General features: G+C 36.1%; 2 protein-coding genes across 2 annotated transcripts; both read right to left on the bottom strand.

The window, feature by feature from the left end:
- Positions 1 to 2837: 2837 nt before the first annotated feature.
- On the bottom strand, positions 2838 to 4906 carry LOC105729201 (olfactory receptor 4S2-like). The gene is made up of 2 exons (XM_064374522.1): positions 4894 to 4906; positions 2838 to 3814 (listed from the first exon to the last, which is right to left on the bottom strand). Exons 1-2 carry the CDS (start codon positions 4904 to 4906, stop codon positions 2838 to 2840), a joined length of 990 nt encoding a protein of 329 aa, XP_064230592.1.
- Positions 4907 to 13285: 8379 nt separating this feature from the next.
- LOC105729706 (olfactory receptor 4Q3) lies at positions 13286 to 14242 on the bottom strand. Its single transcript, XM_012470632.2, has one exon. The coding sequence runs from the start codon at positions 14225 to 14227 to the stop codon at positions 13286 to 13288; it is 942 nt and encodes a 313-aa protein (XP_012326055.1). The 5' UTR covers positions 14228 to 14242.
- Between the last annotated feature and the right edge of the window lie 637 nt (positions 14243 to 14879).

Below are 14879 nucleotides of genomic sequence, written 5' to 3'. Positions count from 1 at the left end.
ATCCTACTTTCATACAGACTGTACTTTTATGACTTCTTTGACTACTTGTTTTCTTTAAATCCCATATTAATTTGTTTTAATTTTGTTTATTATTCTTTTTTATTTTATTTACTTTCCAAAAATAATTTGTTCTTTATTTTTCAATGCATCATATTCTTATTTAAAGATTACAAATATTTTCTTTCGTTGAAAGATACAGTTAAAATTTTTTTTCACTGAATTACCTCTAATTCCACCAGATTCCTTTTGACTTTTTTTAAAGGCTTACTTTACTTTTCTTTTCTTTTTACATTAAAAATGCAAATTTTTAATTTACATAAGGCAAAAAGATTGATCTCTTAAGCCAGTTTACTACTTGGTAGGCTTCTGGTCAAGGTTCCAGTAGAGAGGTAGCCATTTCATTTGTAATCTCCAAAGGCTTTAACATTGTTTGTTTGTTTCTTTCTTTTTTCTTTTTTTCTTTTTTTTTTAAGACAGAGTCTTGCTCTGTTGCCCAGGCTGGAGTGCAGTGTCACCAGCTTACTTTAACCTCAGCTTACTTTAACCTCTGCCTTTCAGGTTCAAGCGACTCTCCTGCCTCAGTCTCCTGAGTAGTTAGGACTACAGGTGCCCGCCACGACACCTGGCTAATTTTTTGTATTTTTAGTAGAGACAGGGTTTCACCCTGTTAGCCAGGATGGTCTCCGTGATCCTCCTGACCTCGTGATCCTCCTGCTGGTGCCAATATTCTATCTATGACTCATATGCCACTGTTAGCATCTGGGAGCAGAAAGAGAGGATGGATGATTGGACTGTTCCTTTCTCTTAATCTTCATTAGCAGCCCTGAACCTCACCACCCCTGGCCTGGCATCCTGGCATCCCCATCATTGTAGGGATTCAGGAAGCCCTTTCTCTTAATCTTCATTAGCAGCCCTGAACCTCACCGCCCCCTGACCTGGCATCCTGGCATCCCCATCATTGTAGGGATTCAGGAAGCGAATCTTTGGCCTTTTCTTCAGTATTTCTCTCTGTTGGTAATTAGACTTAGCCTTCCCTATACTACCAAATCAGTTATTACTTTTTTGGTCTTACCTTTTCCAAACTTTTGTTGAAATCTCTTGTCTGCATCTAATTCCTGTCCTATTTCTTTGTTCCTATGGGTCTAAACCATTTTTTTCTTGCTGCAATTGTTGTTACTGTTATTGTTGCTGTTATTATAATACTTTGCTCATAGGAGAGAAAAGGAAATCTAATGTATTCTATCATTTTAAATATAATTTGTGTATTTGTTGTTTATCTTAAAAGCTCAGGAGTTTAAAAAAAGAATAGAATGACCCTTTTGCAAAGGGAAATTAATATAAAAATAACTATAAGAAAATACAATAACTATAAGAAAATTTTAATCATCAGAATGTTAATGGTAATCATGTATGAGAGAACTGGAGTAGAAAAATCATTTTAAAGACTTTTCAAAAGTCCCACCCCAACTACTGTTAAAATCAGATTGTCCGCACTTGGCTTCAAAAGGAATATCTTCCTCTTAGAAGGTCATTCTAAATTATTGAAGTTTAAAAGAGTCTGAGGCAAGCCAATGCAATATTTTAGTTGGGTCACCATAAATAATACCAGGTCCCCATAACTGAGGAAAAAAATAGAAATTGGAGTTATAATCAACAGATTCTGACAAGTTCCATACATGGAGAGTAGAGAAGAAGTAAAATACATCACTTATATTCTTCATAAGTTGTGGAACTGAAATAAAAATCCATTAAAAAAGAAAAAAGTAAGTGATATTTTATAAACTATATACAGGATTGCTTAAGGCATATAGAAAATAAATGTTGAATAAAAATAATCAGGGAAGAATTCTTGAACAGTATGAGTCATGAGACATGATCTAAGAAAATTTATCAGAAGAAAAATGCCTTTTCCAGAATACTGAGAATACTTATCTATTTTTCAACTTTGCTAAGAATACCAAAAAAGAAAATGTGCTTATTCCATTTTGTTCTTTTAAAGAACTGAAGACAAGTTCAACTAAAAATTTATAATAGAATTACATCTCCTTAGTCATTTCAATAGTTCAAATGTCAACTCGTTTTAGTTGTTTTAATCTAGCCTGTGTATTTATTGCAAAAAAAAAGTAAGATTGTTTTCAGTAAAAAATAGTATTATAGTACTGTGGTAGAAGAGTATTCAAATTTTCCAAGAGAATCTTTAAAGAAATTACTGTGCACCTCAAAATATGTAAAGTTCTATTTTTTTTTTCCTGTACAAAAACCATCCTTTGGGCAATTCGTTGATTTATACTAACCCCTTTCATTGTAGAAAGTATATATTTCTAAGTCGGTATTTGTTGTATTGTATTATAATTATCTCCTTGCAAATCTGTTTCCTCTACTAGATTACAATATTTATAGGAAAAGACTAGGAAAGGAAGGGGAAAAAAAGGAAGAAAAGAAGGAGGGAACAAGAGTGCAGCTTCCAGTAAATTAGACTTCTGTTTTGAGGAGACATGATCTGGTGAGAAGATATGATCAGGGATATCTTTCTCTTATAACTCCATTCTAAATTACTGAATTGTAGTTTAAGAGCATTTCATGTGAGCAGAAGGAATCTAACGGGTTAAATGAGATATTGAGTAGCAGTGTTAACTTTTTCACTCTAGAAGTAAGAGAGGATAAATCTTACCAAGCATGGAAAGGTTTAAGTTTAGATTGTCTAAATTAGCCTCAAATTATTTGCTGCTAGACAAAATATAAAAGCTGCATTTTTTTGAAGTATTTTTTTTCATTGTTAATAAATTAGGGATCATTGAAGTGATCAACTAAGTCTCTGATTTTGCAATTCTGACAAACTATTCTTTCTGCTTTTCCTCCAACGAGATCTTGCTATTCCACAGACGCCTCATGGCATTCTTTACATCCTTATTCCTCAGCGTATAGATGAGTGGGTTCAGCATTGGGGTGATGGTGGTATAGAACACAGACACAGCTTTATCCAAAGGGAAAGTAGTGGATGGGCGGAGATAAATAAAGATACACGGAACAAAGAAGAAAGTTACTACAGTCAGATGAGATCCACAGGTAGAGAGAGCCTTGCGTCGGCTCTCTGCAGACTGTTTTCGAAGACTAAACAGAATGACTGTGTAGGAGGCCAAAAGAATGAGGAAACATCCCAGGGAGATGAGACCACTATTGGCAACTACTAACATGTTTACCAAGGTTGTATCAGCACAGGCAAGTTTTAGGACTGGGTGGACATCACAAAAGTAATGGTCTATAATCTGAGCATTACAGAAGGGCAGCTGGAAGGTCAGGAGGGTCTGAACAAAGGAATGACCCAGGGCCCCCAACCAGGACAGTGATGCCAGCACGGTACAAGCATTAGCACTCATGATGGCAGTATAACGGAGGGGTTGGCAGATAGCAGCATAACGATCAAAAGCCATGACAGTCAAAACAAAAATCTCAGCACAACCAAAAAAGTGGAAGGTAAACATCTGAGTTATGCAGCCCCAGTAGGAAATAGTCTTTTTCTCAGAAACAAAGTCTGCAATCATCTTGGGTGCTGTGGCTGAGGAATAGGCAATGTCCACAAAAGACAGGTTACTGAGGAAGAAATACATGGGTGTGTGTAGTCGGGGGTCAGAAAAAACCATAAGCAAAATGAGCAAATTTCCCACCATGATCACGATGTAGAAGAGGAGAAATAAGGCAAAGAACATCAATTGCATTCCAGAATCTTGGGAAAGTCCCAGAAATATAAACTCAGTGACATTGTTGGCCACTCTCATGGGGCCCCAGGCAGGACTGGTGGAGTGGCTCTGATTCTCTGCAAAAATAAACACACGTTATAAACCATTGTAAGCATGGTAAAGCCTAACAATAAGAGTCTCATGAAAATAACCTACGTGATGTTAAATACGGTAGAGGAAGTTCTTCGTATTTCTTGAACATAGTTCATGAATATTTTTTCTTGTCATTAACTTTATTTCCACATTATTAACTCACATTTGAATTTCTTTTATAATCAGTCTTATAGTTCCTTTTTTCGTACAAGAACCTAGAGAATCTGAGGCTTTTCAATTGAATTCAACGTTTTTCCGTAATCAGTGCTCTCTTTCCCCCCACCTCCAACTTCTCTTGTCAGAAATTTGCTTTGGGTGAGAACTTCATTTAATTAATTAATAATTAATCTTTTGAAGCTCTAAATAAAAGCATGAAGTCAGAGTATAAGATCTGATGTATAAAATTCCATAATTCTTCAAATATAATATGTACTACTCAGCTATAGAAAAGTAACATTTTATTTAATCAAGAGAGGAAGACTCAGTTACCTATTTCTCAATTAGATTGAAAGTCTCAATTCAATTAAAAATTAAGTCATTTTTAGTGCTTATAAATCAACATTGAGGAAGTTTGAATCATAAGCCTTGACTTGCATGTGAAAATTCCATTTTGTGTGCCAATAAGGAATACATGAGAAGTAAACAACTTGCACAGAGAAATACTATTTTCTATGTTGCTGTAAAGAGTTGAAACATTTAAAAATTACTGAGTTCCTTATCACCCTCAATCCCTTTGCAGGTCCCTATCATTCTCAATCCTTTTGCCTTGAAAAAGACCCAGATAACTCTCTGACCTTGTAATCATAGGTAAAAATTAGGAATGAAATTTTCCATACAGATAATGTTATAAATGATAGTTCTCCATCTCAAAAAAAAAAGTGTCTGAAGCAATTTTATAAACTGTAATTGGAATGCTTATGTTATACAGAGACTGGATAAAAATGATCAGAAAAAAATTATTAAAGGAGATTATTAGACATTGAGATCTAAAGTTTCTTGAAATAAAAATGGCTTTTCTGAAATATGAAAATTACTAGCTATTCTCCATCTTTACTCAGAATACCTCTTTTCCGCATGGGTAGCAGAAAGAGCACTGCCCAGAAGCTGAGTGGTGTAAGTTTAAGTGCCCTTATCAGCCTTATAACTTTGGGTAAATCTATTTATCTTCCCTGAATCCCAGTTTTCTCATCTATAGATGAATGATAAAATTTTTTAGCTCACAAAGCTGTTTCAAATGAGATAATCTATATAACATGTTCTTAATTTATGAGGTATTTTTCTTTTAATTTGAATCTATAAAGTAGAATTTCTCTAGTAAGCACAATTTGTAATTTGATCTATTTAGCTATTATATTAAAGCTATATAATGTAACTACTAGAAAATATTAAAACATATGTAATTTTATTTTTGAGACAATAGCTATATTATCTGCCCATCTCCATGAAAGAAATACCATAAATAGTAGCTAACATTTACTGAGCATTTTACCATGTGCAGAATCATGTGCTAAACTCTTGGCATATGTTACTTCATTCCATCCTCACAACAATATCATAATTTTTATTATCTCCATTTTACAGAGCAGAGCACTAAAGATTAAAAAGGCAAATTGTCCAATATAATTTTCAGCGAAAAGGCTGGTATTTGAATTGTGGTATTCTTATTCCAGAACACGCATAACTTACAAATCCTTAAATAAATGATGGGTAGATAAAAAGATTAGCTAGATAGATGATAGATGATAAGTTTCTCATAAAAAGAACTGAATTTATTATTTTTTATCATTATTATTATTATTATTGAGACAAGGTCTCTCTCTGTTGCCCAGGCTGGAGTAAAATGCCATGATCTCGGCCCACTGCAACCTCCACTTCCTGGGTTTGAGCGATTCTCCTGGCTCAGCCTCCCAAGTTGCTGAGATTACAGACACCTGCCACCACAAAACTGAATTTAAACAATTGTTTTCTTATCATGCAAAGTGCTTCGATTGGAGAATATGTTTCACATTCCTGAAATCTTTGTATTGTCTATGCTCTATACCAGCAAAGCCAAATTGTGCTCAGTCAGCAGTTGGCAAAATCATAAGGGTTGAAAAAATGTTAAGATAAATAAAAAACACTTATGTTATACTTACTATATGCCAAGTTTGATTCTAGGTGCTTTACATATTATAGCTCCTTTAACTCCCATAATGATCTTACAAAGTAGTCTATCACTATTATTCCCACTTCAGAAGTGAAAAAACACAGAAAAAGTAAGATGCCCAAGGTCATAGAGCTCGTGATTGGCAGAGGTGACATTTGAACCTAGGCAATGGGATTTCAAGATTTATTTTCTTAACTACTATGCATACCCTGGGTCTTATGGCATCAAAGCTACCAAATATCTTTCTCATTTGAAAGCCTTAAACCTTCTACAATAATCAAAAGACTCCTTTTCTTCTAATCATGAAAAGTTTTTTTTAAGTATATACACTACTTAGAGACAAAGACTATAGCTACAACTGGTAAGATCATCAAGGCACAGAGTCTGTGCCCAGCTTTTCTCAAATTAAGTTTACAGTGGGGATATAATAACAAGTGATGTGATACTGATCATTAATTCAGTCATTATTTGATTTGGCAAGTGTTGCCAATCAAGTGGAGGAGGTCCGCATGTAAATTATCACAGTTCTTGTGAAAGGGCTCAGGAGGGAGACCCAAGAGAGACAGGATTGCCTTTTCAAAGGCTGTCACTGAGTAGAATTCTGATAGATGAGTTAGAGTTAACCTGATGATGATGAGGATTGCAGGATGTGGGCACAAAAGAGTAGACAGGGCAGGAAGGACTTTCCAGGCCTAGCAAATAAAATATATGAAGGTAAAAGGGTATAAATCATTACACCATCCTCTCTGGGAAGTGCCAACAAGTTTAATATGATTCAGCACAGAATCCACATAGGGAAGTGTCAGGAGATGAGGCTGAAAAGAAGACAAGCCTAGATTACAGAATTATGTATGTTACACTTAAAGGGAGGGGAGCACTATACACTGGGGTCTGTTGGGGGGGAGAGGGGGGGATAGAGGGGGGTTGGGAGTTGGGGAGGGATAACATGGGGAGAAATGCCAGATATAGGTGAAGGGGAGGAAGGCAGCAAATCACACTGCCACATATGTACCTATGCAACAACCTTGCATGTTTTTCACATGTACCCCAAAACCTAAAATGCAATAAAAAAAAAAAGTTAGCAATTAATCTTTAATTAATTGGGGTACCATAAAGATCACAACCACAGGAGGAGAGTAGCTCAATGGAAGGTAGGTGAGAGAAGTCGTGAAAAAGAAGATTCCTGGAGCCCAGCTAGGTTCAAATTTTTGGCTTCACCGCTTGCTAACTGTACGACTTTAGGCAACTTACTTCACTTTCCTTTGCCTCAGTTTTCTCAGGTGTAAAATGTGGATAAGAATAGTACATTTATATAGAGTGTCACACATAGTAAATATATATTACATATAAAACACTTATGTGCATAACATACTTTAAGCAAATATAGCATTATCATTATCCATCTTAGCTACCAGAGAACATGCTGATGAGAAGAGACAGAAGCCCAGATAGGAGTCATCTTAGAACACCAACCTCCTACTATATTAATCTCCTGATTCTCACCTATATGCATGCTCATGCTTGTCCAAATCTTAGACTGTGTATCTACTGCTCACACCTACCCTCTCAAACATATTCTTCGGACTGGAACAGCAACAGAGTACATTCGATATCCTTGCCTAGATGTATTTAAGAGTTCAAGCATGATGCCCAAAGATGTTTGGGCAGCTGCTCTATTCACCATGAGTGGTGACAACTCTATCTATGATCCTCCTCAGGAGTTCATCAAATTGATCAAAATCTAGGACCCAGAATCTTTTTGCTGACTTTGCTAGGAGAAACAGCACAAGACTTAAAGATAGAACAACTCACAGCTCTGCCTCTTCAGACTGTGTAACATTAACATAATTTTTCTGACATCCATTAATCTCCCCTGTGAGATAATGCTACCCATGGTAAGACTCAAATTAGATAATGAAAAAAAGCAATAAACAACTTGCCAAACAAACTCTTCATCATTTTTGTGGTGGAATTTCAGGAACAGTCAGACGCCTGAACTCTATGAACAAGAGCCTCCATGGGATGGATTGTTTCTACTGGTCTACCTGGGTTCTTAGGTTAAGCTTGATCTAAGACAATGCTAAAGAATATGTATTAGTTAAAATAGGATTTGTGAAGCTAAAGAAAAAAAGTTTCCTCCTTTATTTAACTGCATGAGCCTATATAAATTATTTCCAATAGATCAATTTCAAAGAATGCAACTCTTGGTATCTTCTGAGAAAGATATTGTCTTAGTTCCTCTCGTGAGAGATTTACAAAGGGCAGCCATATACTATTCTGGATCTCTTTCCTAACAGCAAGCTCTATGTCATGGGAAACTTTTTCTGTAACCGTGTTCTTGACTTCAATATCATTCGTAGAGACATCATGACATGTGTGCATGCTTTTATATCTCTTGTCACCTGATAAAATTTTATTACTTATTAATCCTATCCTGTTCTCCCAACTGGTCCCAATTGAGGAAACAATTTACCAGTCTTTGTGGAGCTAAAAGATAAGGAAAAATATTGAAAAAAATCTGCAAATGAGTTAGCATAGCACAATGTATGGATTGCTTAAGGTATCATCTATTTGATTTATATTTCATAAGTACCAATATTAATTTATACTTTCACTTAATAAATATTTACTAAACATATCTGTGTCTGGTACTGTACTGTAAATATAAAAAGAGGAATGCAACCCAATTCCCGACATAAAACCATTTATTTTAGAGCAGCAGTTTTAAATGACCTCCCTAAATCGTCTTAGACTGAAGCATAATTTACGTTAAGTCCTATACTTATCTATGTATAAAGGATTTTAGAGATCATTTTATTTTATCCCACTCATTTAACCATTGGGAAACAAATAAGGTACAGAGAGGGAACTAAATTATCTAAGTTTACTGCTGGTGGTAAACCTGGTAAACCTAGGACTAAATTCCAATTGAAATTATATTGATACACACTTTAAATTGTAATATACTATTTCCTAAATTATTTAATTACTAGAACAGATAATGTAAAGTGGGTGAAGAATTTACAGAAGTAAAGAATTTATCTTTGAATATAATTTGAATCAATGAAAATTAACCTTGCCTCTTTCACTAGTGGTTTAAGGTATCACTCTAGATGTAAAGCTTACCCTGGCCGTTTTCTTGAGTGTGGTCCCACCACATGGATTTGAACAATCCAAGATCTTGGATCAGAAAAGCTTCTGAAATAAAAATGTGATCAATACCCAGATATGCACACTAAAAGACTGAGATTTATATAATGATGCTTCTCTTATGTGCATACCACATTTCCTCTTCTATAACCTAAAAAGAGGCCTTGAGTTTGTTTTCTCTTTCTCTCTCTTCTTTCTCTCCCTCTCCCTCAAAAAAGATAGTGATTTATGAGGTTACAGACATGCCATAGCTTCTCATCTTAGTATGCAAAAAATTTCTACATTCCTGGCTGCCAAGGAGAAGAAACTCTCAGCAATCTTTATGCATCATCAAAGCCCTCAGGGAATGATGGACAAGTGGTTGAGTAAGCAGCTGGAGAATATAATTAAACAGAGAAAGTGCAAGTGGATTCTCGGCTAAATAACTTCTTGTAAAACCATACTGAAAGCTGGCCAAAAACAAGGCTTTTAATTAGAGTATTGAAGGTGAAAAGTAGGTCAATAATACCAGCAAAAGCAGCAGCATGTTCAGAGGCACAAAAGTTTGAGGAAACTGCACATAGTTCAGAGGTTCAAACAGTGGAACAAGACTGACCAAAAATTGAAATTAGGATTGATAATTGATCTCGGAACAAGTTTTTCTACTAGAAAAGGCCTAAGGTGTAGAATGGTGCTGTAGTACGAAAAAATCTTACTTATTATCCTACATTTTCTTATCCCCATGCAGACTCTATTCCCCTACAGAATTTCATGATAATATTTCTACCAGAATCTGAGGTAGGATAGAACACGCAAACAAGAAAGTATAGATTTGATTAAATAAGGGGAAGAGACAGGTAGGGCTAGGATGTATATGTTAATTGACTCAATTGAGCCATTTTACTATGTAGACATATTTATTTCAAAACATCCTGTTGTACATGACAAATATATACAAGTTTTACATGACAAATAAATAAATAAGAAACCATGCACAGATGTGGGCAGAGTGAGGGGAGTCAAATGCTCTTAAAGAGATAAAAACTAGAACTGTACTGTATTTATGTTATAGATTTCAGAATTTCCTCTAAGTAATGGAAGCTCACCAGGTATTTTCAAGTATTTATTTACAGAATAATTACAAAAAGCTTTTTGGGAACATAAAGAACTTAAGGACAATAAATTAAATAACTGCCATGATAAATTAAAAAATGGACATGAGTAAGCCATTTCATTAGGAAGAACTAATGAAATCTGAATAAAAGGTACAGTGCAGTTAATAATAATGCATCAATATTGGTTTATTCATTTGACAAATGTACCATAGTAATACAACAATACGGAAAATAGCATGAGGTATAATTATATTCTGTGATATTCAACATTTCTGACTTTTTAGTAATAGCCATTCTGATTGGCACAAGATGGTCTCTCATTGTGGTTTTGGTATGCACTTCTCTGATTAGTGATGATGAGCACGTTTTTCATGTTTGTTGGGAAAATCCATCCCAAATACCTATGGGACCAGGGCAAGAGTACAAATGAAGCCCATGTAACATATGTCTAAAAGCTATACATCAAGTTAACAAATGTAAATTAAAAATCTTCTCATAGCCCTCATAATTACTGGAAGGCCAGTTTCCAATCTAAAATCCTCAGGCGCCTTGAATTTCTGCACTGGCACATGTCAGCATGAACAGAGCAGGCCTTTGACCCTCAGACCTTCAGTCCACCTCTTCTCCAGTTCCAAACCCCGCCATAAGGGGCCTCTCATGTATGAATGTGGACTCTGCTGCCCAAATGTGCAGGCTTTGTCCACACGCTTTACACACAGGGCACCTCAACCACCTCTACAGTCTAGGGGTGCATACACAGTATGGTTCACTCTCAGGAGGACAGAGAAGAGGCTCAGGCAAGCTGTGAAAGTGGGCTCATGGTATCCGGACAGGAAACTCTGGAGGACCAGGCACCTAGATAATATCAATCATGTGCAGTCTCAAGAAACAGAAATTTTATCATTTATTAATAAAAAGAATTTTAATATATATAATTGGTTAAACAAAGAGAGACTTGAAAATGCAAAGGGGAATACAAAAAGCTCTTGCTTTTCTTAAAATAATGCTACCAATTCCAGCTATCAACAGGACATTTAAAATGATTTGCCAAAACTCTAAATTTTGCTATTACAGAGGAATATCAGAAAAAGGGGATGTTGTAGCCGGCTTCTACTAAGAGAAAGGCTGGAGGTTTATGTCCTTGAAACATGCCCGGTAATTCACAGAACCACTCAAATCTTTCTGTTATCTCACACACTACTCTTAGTAGTTTCCTGCACTTCAGGATATTGAAGATACTATCTTCAGAATATCATACTGCTCCTCAGGATATCCATCATATGCAAAGGACTCTGAAAATGCTGAGTAGAGTGATGCAAAAGAGAACATGATGTACCAGATATGCCATTCTCACCCTTACTCATACTATTTAAGAGTCCCCCAAATGGCAGCCTAGTTCCTAGTCTCTGAGGAGTCCTTCTGTAGCAATATATACATACACACATACATACATATGGCTTCTTAAATATAAAGTCATTAACTCCCAACACAAAAATAAAGACATTTTTATAGCCATGAAATGTTGCAAGGATCCTATGTCAGAGATAGATAACCTTAAATGTAAACGTTTAAGTTAACCTTTTTAGGAATCTTACAGCTCTGAAGCTCCTATACAGGTATTATAGAAATTAAGTAACCTGGCCTGGCACAATAGTTCATGCCTGTAATCCCAGCACTTTTGGAAGTCAAGGCAGGAAGATCACCTGTGGTCAGGAGTTCAAGACCAGCCTGGCCAACATTGAGAAACGCCATCTCTACTAAAAATATAAAAATTAGCAGCATGGTGGTGGGCACCTGTAATCCCAGTTACTTTGGTGGCTCAGGCAGGAGGACCGCTTGAACCTGGAAGATGGAGATTGCAGTGAGTCGAGATCACACCAGTGCACTCCAGCCTGGAAGCCAAGAGTGAGACTCCGTAGGAAGGAAGGAAGGGAGGGAGGGAGGGAGGGAGGGAGGGAGAAGGAGGAGGAGATGGAAGGGAGGGAGGAAAGAAAAGGAAAGGAACAAAGTAATCGATCTGTATAATTGGGATAAATACTCTTTCTGAGGAGAAATAAAATATTAACTTAATTATGTAATTATTACCTTTCTTGATTGATTACTTTTTTTCTAAGTGGTTGTGGGCAAGTCACTTAACTCTGAGTTCATTCTCAAAAATGAAGTTAGGTAATGTTATTTGTTCCTCAATACATGTTTGAGACTCAAAGGTAATAACTGTAAACATCCCAACAATGAGTACTTTCAACCACAGTCCAGTTTCTTCCTCCTTTCCTTTAGAGCTTAAAACTCTTAAACATTATGTTCAGTTGAAGATTCAGCTTCTCTACTCGCCCCTACTGTAATTCCATTTAAAGATAAACTCTATGTGAAATTGGATACCTCTTCTTGGGAAGCCTATACAATAAAATACTAACAGTTTCCATCACCCCAGAACTCCTGGACTTCCTTTCTCTCGCAATAAACTTTGTTAAGAGCATATGTTTATTATAGTGATGCTTGACAACATTTCTAAGATTTGGGACACTATGGAACACAGTTCCTAGGTAAATACTAGTACATAGGGTGGTTGTTACTGTTTCCCGGCTTGGTTTGTAACAGAACAAATAAATTCATACCACTTCAGAAGAGGATCTGATGAGACACCAGAAGGAACATCCTAACACTAGGAATCATTAAACCCTGGTGGAATGGAACACAAAAAGAGATATAATTTCTTCTTTCATTTGAATAGAATTAAAAAGTGAAACAAATTGAATAAATAAAGGGAACTTAAAGGCATAAAGCTGATCTTTCAAGGTGTCTTCTAACCCTAGCACTCATTTTCATTTGTGGCCAGTGAATTCTCATAAGTTCCTGAGTTCTCCTCATTATAGTCAAAAGACAAAAGTGGCTTTCTAGAGTGCCACCTATGCTTTAAACCGTAATCAAGAGTGATCCATTATAATCTTTATGCTGTCTTCTCTTTTATACCAAAGCCGCCAATATGGTTTTTACACATGTACAAGATGAGTTAAGAGTGTTCCAAGAAAGAGTATGCTTTTCAAATCACCTCTTCTGCTCATTCTTTAACAAGGCAACAAAATGCCACATGGTTTTAGTCTCAGCTTCTTCATAGCTATCTTCATATCAGCATTTCTGAGTGTGTAGATGAGGGGATTCAACATAGGTGTGATCACTGTGTAAAACACGGAGAATATCTTATCCACAGAGAAGCTGGAGAAAGGTCTCAAATAGATGAATACACATGGCACAAAGATCAGGCTGACCACTGTCAGATGGGAGGCACAGGTAGAGAGGACCTTGTTCTGGCCCTGGCAAAAGTGTGTTCTCAGGGTGATCAGGATGACAGCATAAGAGAATAGTAAGACCAAGAAGCAGACAAGAGACAGCAGACCACTGTTGGCTGTCATCAGCACCTCTACCACATAGGTGTCCATGCAGGCCAACTTGATGACCTGTGGGACATCACAGTAGAAGTTGTCCAGTTCATTGGGGCCACAGAAAGGCAGCTGGATGACTAGTATGACCTGCATGATAGAGTGGATAAAGCCCCCACACCAGCAGGCAAGAACAAGCCGAAGGCACAGCTGGGGGTTCATGACTCTAAGGTAGTGCAAAGGGTTACAGATGGCAACATACCTGTCATAGGCCATAACTGTCAGCAGAAACATCTCACTGCCTCCTAGAAAGTGGAGGAAGTAGATCTGGGCCAGGCATCCTGAAAAAGAGATGGTCTTGCTCTGCTGTAGTAAATCCCCTAACATCTTTGGCACAGTAACCCAGCTCAGGCTTAAGTCAATGAAAGAGAGATGACATAAAAAATAATACATAGGAGATTGGAGCAGGTGAGCATTGGCTTGCACTGTTACCACTATCAAGAGATTTCCCAGGACAATAGCAATGTAAAAAAACAAAAATAGTAAGAAAAGAAATAGCTGTAGCTCCCAAGAAGAGGATAGGCCCAAAAGAACAAATTCTGTCACGTTAGAATCTTGTTCTTTTTTCATCAAACCAAGAATATCAAGTGACCTAGAGAAAAAAGAATTAAATCAGAACAAGAGAGATTTAAGATAGATGTATATAAATTATATATGTATATAATATATAAATAATATAAACATTATTTAATCAAGTTCTATGAGGTAGCATAGGCACTACACTCTTATATTGATAAAACAAGAAACTATTTCTTCCAACTCTTTATTCCTGTAATACTTTTAAATTGCATTCACAATAAACTAGAAGGAAAACAATGTCTGGACATGAGGTGATAAGAGCATGCTAATCTTTCCATTTCTTTTAATATACAGAAAAATATCCTCTAAGGACAAAAGTTCTGGAATGAAGTATCTAGATTCAATGCCTACCTCCACCATTACCAAGATTGCTTTGAGAATCAAATGTAATGCCTATGAGCACCATAAAAAAATAACTAGGTATCTCAAGATGAGGAAATATCTCTTACTCATCTTTGTATCTACAACACAATACTTACCGCATAGCATAAGCTCAGTAATTTATCAAATCAAAGGAAGAATGTTTTGTAAACAAAAAATTGCTATTTTGTACAAAGGTTAGTAGTTATTAATAAATATATTAGGAAACAAATCATTTAGAAAGGATTGAAAAAGAGCTATATTTTTTGTCTTTACTTGCCAG

Source organism: Aotus nancymaae, unplaced genomic scaffold (assembly GCF_030222135.1).
Source record: "Aotus nancymaae isolate 86718 unplaced genomic scaffold, 86718_ANA_hifiasm-v0.15.2.pri h1tg000011l, whole genome shotgun sequence".
In the NCBI taxonomy this organism is placed as follows: domain Eukaryota; kingdom Metazoa; phylum Chordata; class Mammalia; order Primates; family Aotidae; genus Aotus; species Aotus nancymaae.
The sequence above is the reverse complement of the archived record's forward strand: the minus strand, read 5'-3'. Positions and strand labels throughout refer to the sequence as shown.